This window comes from Alligator mississippiensis, chromosome 5, assembly GCF_030867095.1.
Source record: "Alligator mississippiensis isolate rAllMis1 chromosome 5, rAllMis1, whole genome shotgun sequence".
NCBI lineage: Eukaryota > Metazoa > Chordata > Crocodylia > Alligatoridae > Alligator > Alligator mississippiensis.
Genome location: NC_081828.1, coordinates 133,950,636 through 133,969,358, shown reverse-complemented (window position 1 = coordinate 133,969,358; position 18,723 = coordinate 133,950,636). Strand labels below are relative to the sequence as shown.

General features: G+C 41.6%; 1 protein-coding gene across 2 annotated transcripts in view; it reads right to left on the bottom strand.

The window, feature by feature from the left end:
• Positions 1 to 3,790: 3,790 nt before the first annotated feature.
• The window catches only part of GLB1 (galactosidase beta 1), a 64,350-nt gene continuing 49,417 nt past the window's right edge, over positions 3,791 to 18,723 (bottom strand). For both annotated transcript variants that reach the window (XM_019483487.2, XM_006263057.4), the window contains exons 13-16: positions 17,410 to 17,523; positions 16,256 to 16,387; positions 10,006 to 10,245; positions 3,791 to 6,562 (exon numbers count right to left, since the gene is read on the bottom strand). In XM_019483487.2, the coding sequence (XP_019339032.2) occupies positions 6,302 to 6,562; positions 10,006 to 10,245; positions 16,256 to 16,387; positions 17,410 to 17,523 (747 nt within the window). In that variant the 3' untranslated portion in view covers positions 3,791 to 6,301. The remainder of the gene's footprint in view (positions 6,563 to 10,005; positions 10,246 to 16,255; positions 16,388 to 17,409; positions 17,524 to 18,723) is intronic.

The following is an 18,723-nucleotide window of genomic DNA, read 5'->3' as shown; positions in this document are numbered from 1 at the left end:
AGCAGCTTGGAAGAATTCCTATTCTAGGCAGACCTCATGCCACTGAGCTCACGGTACACGCAGTTTCCAGCAGCAGCTCCGCTAACAAGCTGGTGAGCTCAGAGAGCTCACTGACAACCGGGATCATAGGGAGGAGCTGTGGCCACATCTCCCTCACCTGTTTGGCACGTGCAAAATGAGCTCTCTTCACTGTGCACCCACCACACCTTGAAGCGAGTGTGGCCTGTTGCCATGGTCCTCATTGTGCTTGGAAACTCGGCTGAAATCTTTCCAAACCATCCAGTTGAACCAAAAAAAGGTAACACTCCTACTCAAATATCCTTTCCTTACATAAAGACACTATTTTGTGGAGCATACCATGTTCTCAGCAGACTAAACCAAAAGCTCCCATCTAAGTTGTAACAAAGATGCTTTTTTCTGGTAAGTTGTTTTTTGGTGTTTTTTGGTGATATCTTTTATTGCACCTACTGTGTATTTAGGAGAGCTGCAAAGCAAGCTTTCAGGCACCAGTTGCCCTTCTTCAGATCCGGGAAAGAAGCAGATGCAGCTTGAACTAAAGAACAGATAAAACCATAGCATGTGTAACTCCGTATGTGCCAATAAAGTCAGTTTAAAGGAAAGGAGGACTGTAAAGAAAGAGCAAAGAGGTCTTATTAGGGGTGGCTATAAAACAAAAGAAGTGCAGCAGAAGAAATAACCTAAGTAATGGAAGAGCAAAGCCATTAAATAGTTGTTACTACCTGTGGAGCGTAGGGAAATTAGCAGAGATGGCAGGTTCAGACTGTAATGAGCCGTAAAGTCAATGTCTGTGTTTAGTCCCGGGGCAGACAAGGTTCTTTGGGTAGCTGTGATATCCTTTATTAGACCAATTAAATACTTGGAAAAATTGTTCTTTGCAAGCTTTCGGGCACAAATGCCCTTCTTCAGGGATAGGGGAAGTTTATCAGTGTCTGCGCTCTCCTAGGTAGCATAGAAGCCAATTTTTGTTCACAAACAAAATTTAGGTTTGTGAACATGCAAATGTGTGGCAGTGAGGTTCAAAGGGAATAGGAGAGGTGGTGTGAGAAGGTAGTTGGGGGGGAAGGGGGGAGGAAGGGGAGAGGAGCAGAAGAGAAGGGGAAAGGTCCCTGGTTTTTAGTTTCCAGTAAGGTTATAAATCTTCCCAAGCTCTCTCCTGAAAGTGTTTTGTAATTTGACTGGAGTACAAGGGCTGTGAGGTCATAAAGGAAGTGGTTGTTTTGTGAAAAATGTTCTCCTACTGTTGGACGAGTGGGTGGGGATGCATGTGTGCACACCTGCTTATCCATCTATCCCCATTGGTGAGTGTCATTCCCTGTTATTTCTGAGCTGTCACGTGTTGGGAGCTCAGCTCTTGCTGCCAAGCCTGTATGGTTCTAAAAGGCAGGTGCATGAAGGCAAATGGGAACAAATGGTTCAAGAACTGCAAAGGACCTAACACAACAACATGTTAAGTAAACTTCACCACCATGTTTGCAGACCAGGTCCCATAGCAAGCCAGTGATCAATTTTTTGAGACCTGTAATGTTTCATTCTGGACAAGCATGGAGCTGCTATCTTTAAGGTAAAAGAGTGAATGTATGTTGATATTGTAAGCTATTTCTGTATGCAAATACAGATCCATGCCCTTGCTTCCCATCACTCACTCACAGCCCTTTCCTTATGTTGAAGTGGGTACAACCTGAACTTGGAGAATCCTGCTTCTCTTCTGGGTTTATACCAGGGATAAACTGCAGCCCATTTTGCAATGTGACTGTAGCAAAGCCTCCAGTAACGATGCTCAGATACAGACATTTTTCCACGAGCATTCCCACAATTCCAGGCACTTGCTTTCCTAGAAATGGCTGGCCCATCAGCACACTTACATCTTGCTCTCTAGTGCATAAAAGCTGTTTAGCACTTGAGGTTGCCCAGAAGATGGCTTACCCCTGCTTTATCAAGTAAAGGATGTATTTCCAACAGTCAGGTAGCTGGCCAGAGGAGCAGAGCCAAATCCCAGTGAATACATGGAGGGAACTACAGCATTAGCCACTCTGCTACAGTACCACCTGATCACTCCCCAAAATGTCAGTCCAGAAAAACAGTACCAGAGCTCAGGAACCCACTTTCCAGTTCCATTCTTTAACAGGTAGATCACTCTGTATCAGACACCACTTGGGGTAAGTGATTTGTTGAAATCGTGTACATTTCTGCACAAAAAAGTACACCCCATTTCTTCAACCTAATCCTCATTTGTGCTATATCAGTTGATATTATCTTGTAAGCCTTTGGGGTAATCTTTTTGGGTTTGTAAGGCACAAGATGGTATAAGCTGTATTATGGCTCATCCATAAGTCAAACTGTTAAAAGAGCCATGTATGGGTTTGAAGTCTTTACACCAAGCCTGCTAACAGAGACATCCCTGATTCGTGGCTAGGAATGATCCAGTGTCAGTCATAAATTGCTGAATTGATGTAGAAAAAAATAAATATACGTGGAAGCTTAATTCTGAACACATGTAGCCACAGAACCCACAACCAACCTGAAACTAAATTTGTTCCTTTCCATACTCTCAAACCCTGTCTCTGACGTATTTATACTTATCATTCAATAACTCACAATGCATGTTCCAAGCACTTCACAGACACTGAGCTCTGGAGAAAGAGCAAGATGTAGAACAATTATTTAAATGTAAACTAACCCGACAAAACTGAAACAATCCATAAACATAAAAATATACCTATCTGACTAGGGACTGGACTGCTTTAACCCAAGGCACTTCTGGGCAAGGGAGGTAACACCCAGGTGCTGACTAAGGACCAAAAACTGAAACCTGCAGCAGGTCCTGCTAGACAAAAGAGAATATTTGTCTTTCTGCTGAGCAACAGCCCCAAAAAACAGCAACCTCTCCCAAAGGTCCATAGCCTGACTCCAATTATTTTGCGTTGCTTTAGATGAATCCTATCATTGTAAAGAAAGTGTTCCTCGGTTATTGCAGAGGTAATCTTTACCTTCAGATGCTTTAAATCAGGGGTGTCAAGCTTGCGGCTTGCGGGCCAGGTCCAACCTGAAGAGCTGTGTTGTGTGACCTGTGAATCTTTGCACAGAAGCTGGGAATTCAGGGGTGGTCTCTCCCACCAAAATATGGGGCATAGAGCACTGCTGTGGATGTGTGATGGTGGAGGGGTCAAGCGATACCTGTGTTAATCCCCCTTAATGTCCAGATCCTGATCCAGCTTGCAAGGAGCCCTGCAGTTCACATTTGGCCCAGGGGACAGGGCAAGTTTGACACCCTTGGTCTGAATAAAGTTTCTCTCACTCTACTAATGGCTCTATCATTCTTCTTCCTGCTTTTTCTCTTCTCTCAGCACGTTTTGCAACTGAAGAAACAATCCTCTAAAAAGTGGTTCTCAACCTTTTTTGTACCAGGACTCACTAGTAAACATTGATGGCCAGTCTCGACCTAGTGCCCCTCACTCCCAACCCACTGCATCCCAATGCCAGGCCCCAGCCCCCCAGTGTGTGGAGTTGGGGGGAGGTATGGAGGCCCCCATGCAGGCCCTCGCAGGCTGGAACTCTTCCAGCCTGCAAAGGAAGAGCCACGGTTTCCCATGTTTTTCTCCTTTAAAGGAGAATCCATTTTTAAAGTCTGTTGATCCATTTTTAAAGTTAGTTTGCAACTCTTTCATATATTCTTATGACCAACTTTTGAGTCGCGACCTACAGGTTGAGAAACACTGCTCTAAAAGAACTATCAGTTTCAATCATTTTGAACAACATCAACAGGAAGCAATTTGGCAATTTAGGAAAATACTTTAATTTCTTTCATTGTCTCAATTCTTTAAGCCTCCTTTCAGAGTTTGCAAGACTGACACTAAACCCAGTGAGAAGCATAGAGACAGACTGTTACTGGAAGTCAGCTTTCACTAACAGCAACAGTCACTAAATTAATCTACATGTTTACAGAGATCAGACACTTACACCAAGATTAGCAACTGTAAAGGCACAATGGCAGGCACCATTGTAATAATTATTTATAACCAGTAAAAAAGACAACCTGCTGGCTCAATGTCTTCACAGCATAAGTCTTCCGAATAAATGAATATCACCAATTTTAAGACTCATTTTAAACTTGCTTTCAGTATGCATTTCTGTCATTGACTGTTCTGTCAGTACTACCCACGAGTTCCATTTGTGCAGCAGTGAGACCTTCAGCTGTTCTTCTCACTTGCACTGGCACAAGTTAGGAGTTAATATAATTTAAATTAGTCATGCTGCATTAATATAAAACCAGTGTAAAGATATCAAATTGGCCCATCGTTCGAAGGTCAACCATGAAGACTACATGGACTCACTGACCTACTGAGATGGTTTAAACACAGAGAGTTTACTGCATGTGTACTAACCAGGCTCACTCTTACATTTTGTCTTGTGTCTACTGCAAAGGCTTGACCTTTTTTTGGATATTGTAACTAAAAATTCTTTTTCAATTCTTTTAACAACCTTTGTCAATAGCTTTCAGACTTCGGTTAAAATGAAACTGTTAGTTCTGGGTTTTTGAGGAATTTTTTTAAATGTTTGTTTTCAAACATTTTTAAAGGAAAACGTAGTTTTCCAAATAGCTCTGTTACAGGGTTGTGTAGTCCTTTTAAAAGCAGGTGTCACTAGCTCAAGGACAGCAAAAAGACATAACTGAGCTGATGGTCAGGACACCAGCAGCAACTGGCACTTACAGTAAGAGAAGCATCCTGGCAGAGGAAGGGGTACGGGAAAACTGTCCAGAGGATAATAAAATCAAGTACAAAAACCCTGAGGCTTGGAAAATGAGATTTATGAGCAAACGCTGGAAGAACTAGGATTATTTAGTCTGGAGAAGAGAATACAGAGGAAGAATTTGACAACAGTCTTTAAATACCTGAAGGTAGTTATAAAGATGAGAGAGAGAGACTATTCTTTGTAGTCATAAGGTCCTTTCCAGCCTCATGAGGTCCCTTCCAGCCCTATTTATGATTCCTATTGGGTCAAAGAAGAGAGAGTGTGAGTGCTTAAGGAGTGGACTAGGAGTGGTCTAGAGTGGGAATTAATGATGTATATGAACTGCTTTGCTTTCCAGACTGTCATTGGACTAGAACCCAGAGCTGTAGAAGAATCCAAGTGCATCTCCTGGAAGTAATATGGAAAGTCCCCTTCAACTCATCAATGTCTCCAGAAGAAGAGTGAGCTGATAGTGCTGTGGAGGTAGGGGGATTAAAAGCTCCAAGGATAGGATTACTGTACCCCAGAGAAGCTGTAGGAACCAGGATGCCCAAGGCAAGAGGCAAAGAATTGGTTTAGCTTGAGAAAGTCAAACATGAGCTAAAGTTGCTAACTCCTGGTTTTCTTCCTTTAACCACCAGTCCTGGGGATAATTATTCACAAGAGTTAAAATTTGATTAAATAATTTCTAGTCCTTGAAAAATTGTTAAAGATAACTAATGTGAATCTCAAAGGCTGAAAAACAGAAAGCAAATTATCTATCTATCTATCTATCTATCTATCTATAGATAGATAGATAGATAGATAGATAGATAGATAGATAGATAGATAGATAGAAATATGTGTGTGTGTATCAGTGAAATGACTGATCAAAGAGAAACAGGCAGACCTGTAACCAGAAGCCACTTGCAGATGTTCATATTACTATAGGTAGATTGCATTTCAGCTGCAATGTATGTTAGATATTCAGTTCCCAGAAGCAGAAGATTCTGGAATATTTTAAAAGTCATTTAGATGTTACGGGTTGGGAGGAGAAATAACCCTCTAGGCAATAAACAGAAATTATACTAACTGGGTATTTAAGCCTAGATGAAACCAGGTCATATGTAAATTGTACGTGGGATACCCAAGCCTTCTGATGCTCTTGTATAGTCAAGTATTTCGTAAGCGTGCTAGTGCAACCACCTAGTTCTTATCATGGTAAGTTTCTCCACATTCACAAGAAATGTTAAAACAACTAGTGTAGGAGCCTGCTTTGCATACAAGCTGTTCTCTGAGCTATCTGTTTGTCTGACCTTGTCGTCACTATGATCTTCCATTTAAGTTCTGTTTCTCATTCGAAAACTGACTTGAAAACTAGAACCTTCATTTTGAAAAGAAACCTCATGTTTTCTTTCTCCTGTTTATAAAACAACTACACATTTAGGGATGTGAAAAAGCTTCCAGTTAAACCACATACCAATTAACATTGATTCTTCATATGAGAAGTGTATAATTTGAGGGCATGGGGCAGAAAAAGGGAGACGCTATGGAAATCACTCCTCAGCCATCACAGATGGCTCAGCCATAAATCTTTAGAGAACAGCTTCTCACTGTTGCCTTCATACTGGAATGTTGCATTGATGTCAGGTTTGTCTACAAATTCTACGACACATTCCTGGATGCTGCAAGGAGACCGCTCCAACTCCAGTACTGTAATATTGTTCGGTGCTGACGATACAAGAATATTGCTTGGAACAAACAGGGTCATTTGAGGACCACGGGCTGGCCAGTAGCGACCGAGGTTAAAGCCATTGATCCAGATTTGTCCCTGGAAGAAGAAAAAAAGCCAACAAAACAAAACCTTTACTTATTTAATAATCATTATTTTTATTTCACTTAATAGTGTATGTAATCCCTAATACCACATCTTTACAGCTTCCATGGGGTTAGTGAAAGATCTCTGTGTTTGATAGTGGTGATAGCAGGTGTCCCCCAGAAGGCTGCACTGCCTTGGGTCTGGGTTTGGCACAGTGAGAGTGGGTGGGCAGGCCTTGCTTCTCAGCAGTGCTCTCAGGAGCCCCGAAGAAACCACACAGACATGTGCTGAGTGCCTGAGCAGAACAAAGTTTCTTTATAAGTGTCTGACGTATGAGACATAATTTTAACCAGGCTTTAAACCCTGATTAACCCAGGGATTAGAACAAACAGGCAAAGCAATCCAATGCTGTGATGAATTAAAAATATTAACATATAAAAATGACATCCTCCAATAAAGTAACAATACTTTGGTTAAAAACAAAAAACAACAGAAGGATCCTTAGCGTGAAAAAATAAATTTTCAATTGCCATAAAAACACTACCCAGACAAAGTTCAACTTGTGCCTCTCAGCAGCTAATACCTCTTGCAAAGTGAATCTTGCCAGGGGTGTTTTGTTTTATTTTGTTTTTTTAATAATAAATATCACAGCTTCATCCTGGGCTTCATCCCCACTTGACACTGTTTTCTTTAGGGTTCTGTGAAGTTAAACCTTTTAGCTTTTCCTGCAACTCTATATTTTTCCCCTAAAATGGAACTGCAAGATATCTGTATCTTCCCACTGTTTGCCCTGAGTTTTGGTTTATATTTCAGATTAAAGCAAACCTAAATATAAACTATATTTGCTTAAAGGGTCACTAGTAAAGAGCTTGTCAAAAGAAGCCATCATTCTAATTTTATGGTGTGATAGCCTACCAATCTAGTCCAATCTAGGAAGAGATTGGACTAGATTACCAAGCAGGTATCCTTCCTATTTTATGTATTCATAGGCAAAAAAAAAGTTCATCTACAACTTGTTTAGACATTTGAAATATAAATGTTTTCTTCTCCTCAAAGTTTCTACTGTAACAGGAGAACGTGACAAATGACATCTCCATAAAAGAAAGCTGAAGAATTATAAAAGAGAAGGGACACTTATGTCAGAGCATTAAGAAAAAAAAGAGAAAAAGAAATAAAGTTTAATTATTAAAGCCAATCTAATTCCAATGACTACTAAAACTTTGGAGGAAAACCTAAATATCCTTTTAAGATTTAACAGACGTAGCCAGTCCCTAGCATGAGATTTCTCACAGCATCTCAGGCACCCAAAAAGTCCTCTGCCAAAAAAGTGACAAAATGACACTGTAGATATTTCTAAGAAAAAAAGAATGTGTTTAAAATGGAAATTAATTTGGTACATCACAAAGTAGTCACATATAAAGGCCTTAAAACTTACCTCAAACCTCAAAATAAATAGAAATGTCTTTCAGGTCACTTTTAAGATTACTCAAGTGTCAGTACAAATTTGCAAATGGGCCCATATTTAGTCAAAACTGAACCTTGGTTCATAAGACTTCAGACAAAACAAAAGGCTGACTGTCACCTGGTTTAGAGATTTAACATTTCAGAGATTCACACCTTAAGAATATCCTTCCTACATTAATCAGCACCAGAAAACTACAGAATGGATGGACAAGAAATTAAGAAGAACAACTGAATTCAGACATGTGCATCTCCTTCCCCTGATTTCATATAACGCTTAAAGCTATGAAAGATGCTACAAAATGCTTTCCATAAAGGTAAATTGATGAGGCACTTGGAAGCCAGGATGCTAAGAGCACTGGTTGTGGCTTTCAAAATTACCTGCAGTAGTTGTCATGGATATTTAAAAAAACCCCTACTACCTCACACAGGGTACGGAAGTGTAGCAAAATAGCTCAAATACATTTAGCATCAGAATTAAAAAGCAGCAATATTGCAATTATATGATTCTATACACTCTTTTAAACCTTTATAAACTGATTGTTGTTGAATCTGTATATTTTTCACAAAGACATCACGTTTACAAGTACAGGTGTTCGCACTCAACTTTCCATTTGCTCTGTAATACAAGATTCTATCTTATTCAGTTTTGCCAAGGTTTTAAACCCCCAGTCTGAAAACTTTCTTTTTTTATCAAATTAATCTCACTCAGAGGTCTGTGCTTGCAGTATTAGGAAAAGAAAAAATCTAGCAATTTACTCAGCCTCATAACTTTGCTTCTATGGTAGCTTAGGGGTAAAGAGCATTATAATTACTTTAATTTCGTATGTAGGAGAATAATCAGTATGTGCCCAAAATGCAACACCCTCTTCTCTAACAATATGTGGGCAAATTTCACTGGGTGAAATGTTAAGCTTAGTCAAAGATCCAGAGAAGCTACAATCACCTCCAACCTTGTTCCCAGTAGTTTTTTACCTTTGGGTTCATTTTCCAGGAAAGCATTTAAGTTCTCAGCTTGTTTTTATTAAGGTTATGAAAATTTCACTATGTAGGATGCTTATGGAAAGAGATACACTTATCTGCCCTAAAATCTGACCAAACGAAAAAAAAAATGAAGGACAGAAATAGAGAAGCAGAAATGAAGAACTTCCTTCAGCAGGCTAGGAACTGAACCAGCTGTGTTGTAAGTAGCCTGAAAACTGAAAACTTTTTAAACCAAAGCACAATCTAATCATGCCAGTGTTCACCCAGTGGCAGGATTAGCAACATCTGCATTCCAGTACAACTTTATTATGGTTATAAAAGATTATTTTAAAATAATTTACGACAACTGTATTACAAGTTAGATCATGCCTGTTACCACTGGATCCTTCGTTGCATCTCATTCTTTGTCTTGTACACTCTTTGAAAGGAGGACCGTGTGCCAGAACTGGGTGTTTTGTTAATAAACACTTTAACACCAACTGCAATGGGAGTTTGGTGCCCAAAGCCTTTACAAATCTAAGGCTTAAATCTGAACACAAGAACTAACTTGTTTTCTCGGAACCTCAGTGTTAACAGCTTATGTAATACACTACCATCAATGAATCCTGCAACCCACAGCAGAACCTCAGCACCTATAGTGGAACTAAGGTGGAATCCAGGCACCCAAGTCTGAGAGTGTTGAGCTTCGGTACCTTAAGTTTTTAGCCTTTCCCATCTCTTTAATAACTGTGAATTTATTGAATGCACTGTTTTTGGTTGGCAACTTAAGTCCATTTAATATTCACTTCCCTCATCTTGGCTGGTTATTCCCAGACTTAGTTCAGATGAATGATGCATTCAGTTAGGATCCCAATACCTCTGACAACTATTTGGTATGCAATAACATTTCCCTTTAAAACCACCATATTATTGTAATCAAGTCTCCTGCAAACCCAACTGACCTTTATTAGCAAAGCAAGTAACCTCAGATTCAGATTTTTAGAGGGAACTTATTTAGTAAAAGAAATTACCTTGGTCCAACCAGGAAATCTAATATAGGTGTCCTGGGGTAAGTCTGGAATCCCGCTGGGAATAGATAATGTACCAGTGTAAAAAGCAGGTAGTTCATAGCTTGGTGGAGTATTTCCAGGTGTTTTCAATTCATCATCATCGCATTTTAGGCCACGTCCCACTGCTCTGTCTATGTCTAGAGGGTAGATTTCCCAGTCAACAAGTATGTCTTGATCAAGTGTTAAGTTTGAAACCAGACCCTGAAAAGATATTCATAGGAGTAAATATAGCACTCCCTTACAATTACTCATCTAAAACTGCTGGGAATGCAAAACATCTAGGGAAAAAAAAAGGATGGCCAAAGCTCCATAATCCTGAGTATCACCCACCCCACACAGTCAAAAATTATATAGTCTCTTGTTCCATGCCCTCCTCCTCCACCCTGTGCCCGTAGCCCCCCAGGTTATGAGTTTGGACTACTGAAGGATGGTTTTTTTTTTAAATGAGGGTTTGTTTGCCATCCTGATTTTGAGCTTTTATGATGCACTTGGACCCTGTTTTCAGGCATTTGTCCATAACTATGGGGGGCTAGAAACTGCAGGCTAAAACATGGCAGAAATTTTCACAATCATGTGATTCCAGAAAGCAAGGAAAGGGTTTTAAGCACTAAATATTACAACACTCGTGATTCCAGAGAATGTGGAAACACAGAGTCAGAACCCAAGCCGTTAGCCTACACAGAGGTGGGGAGCACAGTCTTTACTTCCCATAAACTTACTGCAGCTAGTACACAGTATCGCGAAACCAGACCTGCAAGGCATGTGCCATGTAGCCTTGATTCAGCTAAGTATTTAAGCACATAATTAACTTCAGGCACAAGAAATCTCATTTTACTTCAATGGGACTATCAGTGTGTTCCAACTCAATACACAATATGAGTCTAACATAAGACACAAATGTAAACCAATAGTTACAGGTATAATCCCCAAAACAGCCACTATTATTCCAATGTAAGACTGGGTTTTTTTTAACTTAAATCCCATCCATAAGCTAAAACAAAAGCAAACAAACAAACAAAATCTCATCCTGATGTTATTAGCATAAGTGTCCATATGCCAGAATATCCTGGTAAAAATTTTCAGTTGCTTGCAGCTGTTAACAAAAACAAACAACTCCCCCAATCCCCCAAAACAGAAATGTGCTTTAGTGGAAGAAGCAGTGCATTACTTTGACCCAGCTCTCCAGCATCTGCACAGTTTGGGTGTTTCAGCTGGGCTTTGTGGCACTTTTATCTAAAACTGAGTCAATCAGCTCTTAAATAAAAGTGCCAAAAAAGCCCCACTAAAGCACCTGAACTATACAGATGCTGGGCGAGCCAGGTCCAATTAACACGCTGCCTCTTCTGGACATATGCTGGGCTCGGTGCAGGCACGTCAAGTTTAAATAAAGTGTCATTTTTGTTATTATTATTATTGTTTTTAATGTCTGCAAGCAGCCTTCTTGTCTAGATAAGATCTTACTCTAACCAAAACAGTGGTTCTCAAGCTTTTTAGACTCCAAGTACCCCCTGTCAGGCTCAAGGCACCCCTAAAAAATACCAGCTCTTAGTTTTCACTTGTTCTTTGATTACAGAAAAAAATACTAGAGATTGTCTTCTGTAGCAAAGAACTCAGAAAGACCACAACAGATCTCCATGTTTTTCACACTATAGATTACTGTTTGAACTCTCTGAGTTCATCTTGTAAATCAGGTTTGGACATCTAACAATGCTCCAACACCCTTGCTGAGTGAGAATCACTGAATCAGAAAGCAATGTAGTATAAATTTGGCTAAAATTTCCTAGACTTGATTCCCTGTGGTCAGAGTTATGCACCTAATGAAGACTAGGGCTGATTTGCAGATGGTACTAGAAATCTTAAAAGTCAAATGAGCATTTTTAAATTATGCCTTTTATCAGCAACTTTCTAACAGGCATTAAAATAGAGAAGTTTTCCAGGTAAAGTACAGGGCAAGATGCAAAAAAGTATGCAACCACAGTGACTTCTGCTTCCTTCCTTTGTTCCTCCCAACAAGACTTAGATCAGCAAATGCAAAACATCAGAGGTGCTATAAGATACTTCCCCAAAAACTATCCATTTAATCAGTTTGATACATTGTTTAATCTGAAATGAAAAGAACACCAAAGCTCCCTTATTTGCTTAAAACGCAAACTTTTTTGTAAAGCATGTGGAGCACAGCCCATTTAAAGCCTAACCTTGAGGACAAGATATTTAAAACAAAACTCAGGGGGGCCTTCTGCAAAAAGTCAGAAGGCAAATTTTCATAGACATCCAAGCAATTTTATCCTCTCTCTTTACTCAAGGATCTTGCTTTTTTTGCTATCCTTGCAGCATGCGTACATTTATTCTCGTATTGTGCATCTCTACTGAACCTGCTTTTTCTCAGGGTATTTAAAAGGTTGTATCACTCCTAATATCAGTCTCAGCTCCATGGCAGCTCTGGGGGGTACAGCTAGGACCTCCATAATTGTGGTTCTTAACTTCTATTTTAATGTCAGTTCAGTTCCCTGTATACACGTTTCCACATCAGCCCAACTGTTACCCCTGTTGCCAGTCTGTGCAAAGGCAAAAGACACCCCAGGTAGGTGGCCCATTCTCCTCTTTCTTCATCCAGAGAAAGGCTAAGGTGCACTGGCAGGGAAGCATGGGCAGAGCTGGCCTATGTTGTACCTGTTTAGTGGGTAGAGGAAAGACTTCAGTCTCCAGGACTCATAGTGGACTCATAGCAGGTGCTAAAAATTTTAATTTCAGGTCACCTCCCACACATGCAGAGATTTCATTTTGACTGGTATTTAAAGGTGTGTTAGATCCTGTTAATACAGCAGAAGGCAGGGCAGATTTGTGCCTTCTAGACTAACTGAATCAGAAATGCATACACTTCCATAAGCAGCAGCCTACTTCATGAGATGCTGTGCTGCTTATAAAAGCTTATGCATCTCCATTCATCTATAAAGTTAAAATCTACCCTGCCTTCTGCCTGACTTGAAACTATCATGGCTAACTACCTCTCTATGTTCAAATGATCTTCTAAAACCCATGATGGAGCTAGTCAAATTGTACTTTAACAGGTACAAGATCTTGTTAAGATGCAAGAGCCTGTGGCCTGGGAAGCTTAGTCTGTGTTGAAATAAATTTCATTTGTCTTGTCCTCTCCCAAGTAGCTACTGCCAGCTGAGTCAGACTAAACTGTGGTTCTGTAGTATGGATAAGACCATGATGGCTCCTGGTTGTCTTCTTGGAACCCCTATAATCTGTGTATAAACCCAGACCTCCCAAAATAGGAGAAAGTATGAATGACCCTAAAACCAATCCACCTACATTCTGGGCATCCAATAGACATTCTGGCCATTTTGGGCCACAGGTTCCTTTTATGGGGGAACTGTTCATTACCTACTGCTTCATTACTATCTGTATTTCAGTAGTATCATAGAGAATCAGCCTGAAATCAGAGTCCTATGGCTGGTAGCACTGCAAAAACATAACACAAGTGTAGCCCATTCAGTTTCTGTCTACCTTTAAAGGAAGCTGGTAAGTACACAGAGGTCGCATCCAGACGAGCGTGCACGTGCCTCTTGCCCCATCTCAAACCCCTTTGAGGTGGGGCAAGAGACACGCGCAGAAATGAAAAAATGTTCACAGTGCTGCAAACTGGATATTCAGGGGTCTAAAAAAAAAATGTAGTTAAAAAAAGTGGGGCAAGCAGCCAGAGGCAACTGGGGGCTGGATCCTCCATGGACGCTCTGTGGTAGGCCCCTCGCCCTGGTGCAGAACCAGGGCTGCAGTGCCGTAAGTAAGGGGTTGGGGGGGCTGGAGGAGGGGGATGGGGACTATGGGGGGACCTCTGCCAGCCCCGCCCACTCCCCCAGCCCCCCCCCCCAGCCATGCCCTGCCCAGTCCGGCTCCCCCCCGCCTGCCCCCCTGATCCCCCCAGTCACTTTTATGCCCAGCCCCTCCCCCTGCCTGCCCCCCAGACCCTCCCAGTCCCTGCCCTACCCGGCCCCTTCCCCCAAGACCCCGGATCCCTGCTCCACCCATCCCAGCATCCCAGTTTAAAACAAAACAAAAACAAAAAAAAACCAGCACTTACTGCCAGTGTGAGCTGCCATCTGTCTCACTGGGGCCCCGCCCACACAGCATGGGGCAGAGGGACAGCCCCAGCGGCCCCAGCCCAGGCTCTCCTGCCTCCCACTGCCCTGGGGGCCTGTGCCAGGAGGCCCCGGAGCCACTCCAGCCCCTGCTTCTAGGGTAAGTAGAGACTTTTTTGGGGGGTTTTTTTGTTTTTTCTTTTTAAAGTGATGGTGCCTGGGGTTGGCGGGGCAGCCATGGGGGCCTGGAGGTGCAAGTGGGGGGATGGGGCCGGGCAGGGCAGCCATCGCAGGGGGAGGGGGGATGTGCAGCAGCTGGTGGGGGATGGGGCCAAATGGGGCAGCAATCAGGGGGCTGGGGTGGGGCATGTGGGCCTTGCAGAGGGGTGGTAGCCCCTGTGGGGGCCATAGCCCCTGTGGGAGGGCAGCAAAATATATATTAATGATTCACGAATACATGTATTTAGAGTTCACTTTATTATTATGATAGAGACACTGGTAGGCTTCCAGTGGTACGCTGCTTTAACACTGTAGATATAGCAATAAAATATTGTCCAACTGATCGCTGTCTCTGTCTCACTCCCTCTCTCTCTTTATAGTGGTCTTTTGTTTTACTTATGGAGGAACATGGATCTGGGGGTATTTTAGAGAGTGACTTTGGGATTTTTTTTTTTTTAATCAGGGATTTTTCAGTTTTCCAATAGGGAACACCAGGATTCCTGCTAGGGAGGCCAGTGGCAGGACCCTGCCTGGTCAGAGCTGGCACCTTGGACCCAGCTGGCTGTGGCTGACCTCCTGGCCAAATGGGGCCAGGAAAACATGCTTTGACAGTTCAAAGCAGGCCACCACACCTGGAACATCTTCTGGGCAATAGCTGCCCAGATGGCTGGGCAGGGGGCACACATGGCAGTACTGCCACACAGAGGACAACCCTGCAGCCACAGTCCACTGGCAGCTGGCCCAGAGGTACAGATGTCTCTACTGGCTGTGCAGTCCCCATCCAGGTCCGGCAAGTGCGCAGCAGGTCACGGCCGGGCAGCAGCCCCCACTGTCAGACTGCTGCAGTGGGTAGAGGGTGCAGGGAATTCTCAGGGCTGCTGCAGCAGTCCAGCTAGCACAAGGGGTAGTGTCCCCAGGTACCATTTGGCTGGGCTCCAGAAGCTCCTGAGAGCGAGTAGCTCTGAGCTACTTTCCAGGGCAGATTTCTGTACTGCTGGGGCCAAGACAGGGCAGCTTTTTATACTGCTGGGGACAGCACAGGTGCTGGCCCAGGGCTCTAGCTTCCCCTGGCTGCAGATCCAGGAGGAACCAGACAGGGTTATTTTGCCCCAAATGGCACAATTTGCTCCACAACAAAGTCCATGTCCAAGCACATGCACCGAGACAAAAAGCCCCAGCTCAAATTTGCACCGCTTCTATTTGAGCTGCTTGCATGTATGGATGCACCCAGAAAGTTTGACTCCCACTAAAATCTGAAGTGATAGTCGTTCTTTTTTTTTTTTTTGCTCTTGCCCAGATTAGTGTAATGTTGTGATGCTACTCATGATAGATTAAAGTGTATTGCACCCAAAAAACTGGATGAATTCCCAAAAGGTTCTGATGCTCATGAGGAAGACATCATCTGCTCTATTTACACTTGAGCTAGAAATTAGGTGAGGTAAAGTACTCATCTGAGACATCTTCTTTCCAGCAATGCTAAAAATGCTGCACAGGGGATATGTATATACACAATGAATTTACAAGTCTCAAAGTGAGTTGGAGGGCTAAATGATGTTTTAGCTATTTTTATCTGAACAGGTTTTTACATCCCTACATGATGCATCTGAAGACTCAACACATCCTGAAAGTTCTGTGGGCAATAAAATGTCTTGCAAAATAACTAAGGTAACCAAACATTAAAGGACGTGTGTCTGCTTTCATTGCTACTTTAATCAGTGTCAGCAGGACTCAAAGAAGCTAAATAAAGTTGCATACGCATTTCGAGCTAAATAAAGTTGCATATGCATACTCTTGAACCCTGTGCTCTTTCTATTGCAATAAACCTTTTTTTCCAACAAGAAAAGAAAAGCCAGTACTTAGCATGGACTGAAAAGTTTCATCATATAATCATTTATGAGTATGCTTACCTTAAAGTCATTGTTGTATCTACCATAGTTTACTCGACCCATGTTTTCTACTAACAGGTCCAGATTTGCTCCAGCCTCTCCAGTTATATTTATCATAAGTGACTTGCCTCTTTCAAGGACTCCCTGAGGAATCTGTATTCCAAACAGAAAAAAATAATGCAATCATGTAAGGGAGCAAAACACCAAGTATTATTAGACTGCAGTACTCATAGGTATGTCTGTTCTTACAAGGGAAAATATTCCACTTAGAAGTCAAAAGCCATCAGTTAAGTGGGTAGGACAGATATTCTATTAAGTGGTGTGTCTGTTATTCAAATAACTGAAAACTGTCAGTTTCCTCAAAAGCAGGTGTACTTAATTCTACTAGTTTCAGTCAGTCAAAGCTCTGCAGACATCTAATACCTACATAAGTTGTTAAAAAGTTCAGATGTTTAAAAACAGCTTCTACACTTTATGGGTGAAAATAAGACTAATGCTCAGATCAGGCTCATATGCATAACCTTATTTAAAAAGTCAGATGTTTTAGAACATGAAAAAAATCAATATTCCTGCAGTCAATTCTGGAGGTACAAGAGAAACAAGGTCCATAAAGAAAATGTTAATATAATCTGATAGAGTGAAGAGGAGCAGGTCAAAGACAGGCCATGAAATGACTTCTCCCTTTGGTGAGCAGGAACAAAAATAGTGTTTGCACAGCTGCAGGTTGGGAGAGGGTGTGTGTAAATGTACATCCTGTACAATACATGTTTTTAAGTTTGTGCACAGAAAGCAGCAACAAAAGGGAAGATGTAGGTTCAGGCTTCAAACATTTGACAGATATTTATGTGACAAACCAGTAAATGAATCAATCTAGATATTTTGTTATTCTTATTGAGACCTTTTACCAATTTCAAATGGCTTTAACACTAATGGTCAGACTTGCCTTAGAAACTATGAGTACAGACTAGAGTTTTGAAAGCTTTATTGAAAGTTGATGTAAGCAAACTGTATGATCCCCCCCTACCCGCCCACTTTACTTTATATTGAAGAATGTAAACTGCATTTGCATACATGCAGGAGGGAGATCATTAAACATACAAATATCTTTAATGGTAGTTGCTTAAAGTAGGTAAGAAACACAAATGGATAGTCCTAATTTTGAACTCAATCCTTACCCCATCCACAGAGATGTAGGCACGATCATGAACTCCACTGAGAGGTGAAATCAGTAGGGTTTCCTCACTATAGTTTTTTTTCAGGTTTGTCCTGTACAACACAAACCCAAAATACTAGAGGAAAAATAAAATTAGAGAATCGAGTTATTCTGGGCTTGAGATCAGGTTACAAGTTGGTTAACAATACCCAGCATTCCTGCTTGCACCTCAAAATGTCTGTTTCAGACAGTATTTGGAGTCATTATTAGCTATTCAGGTTAACCGACTTCACCCATCACTCTTCAGGGTAAACTGTCACAGACGTTTCCATGATAAAGTTTCAGATGCACCATTTTTATAACTTTGAAGATAAAGGTCTTGGCTAAAATTTATCCTTTTCGTTTAAGTGAAAGGAAACAGTTATGACTGATTGCATCGATTACTTCATTTAAACTGATCAAATGATAGCTGGAAAAAACCTTAACAACCAAATTTCATAAAACAACTTATAGAAAGTTACAGCTTTAGGCAGGCACCGATTCAGTAATCCCTCCTCTCACTCTTGGTGGCAGTAGCACCTTCCTTCAGCTGTAGGCTACTGGCTCCCAGGTTCCAGTTTGCACTTGGTTCAGGAAGCAAAGGGAAGCAAAGGGATGCAAAGGGACAAGATCTTGGAGCTGGGTGCATGCAGTGGAAAGACAAAACCACAATTCTGTCAAGAGTGGAGACTTCATTCTCTGCAAAGAAATTATCACAAGAAACGATGGAAGCACAAGAAGAATGGCAAGAGACCAATATGGTTGCACAAGGAACTTCTAAAATGCCTCGGAAAGCATACAGGCAATGGAAAAATGGACAGGCTACCAAGGAAGCGTGCCAGGAAATACAAGAACCAGCAGGGACAAAAATCGAAAAGGCAAAGGTTAAAAAAAAATGAGCAGCACCTGGGGAGGGAAGTTAAAGACAACAAGAAAAGGTTCTGTAAACAGGCTGACCAGAAAAGAAAGACCAGAAAAGCTGTTGATCCATTGCTAAATAGCCACAGGGAACTCATAACAAAAGATGCAAAGAAGGTGGAGCTGCTCAACAGCTACTTTGCCTCAGTCTTTACAAAAAATTTAGCTGCAATTAGACATCAAATAATGACTATATGGGTAAGGAGGGGGACAAGCTGAGGGGTGAGGTAACAAAAGAGACAGAGGGATTCTGATGAGCCTGACTGAATTCAAATCAGCAGGGCCTGATGAACTACAGCCCAGGGTACTGAAAGAACTGGTAGAGGAGATCCCGGAGCTCTTGGCGATAATATTCATGAAGTCATGGGAGATGGGTGAG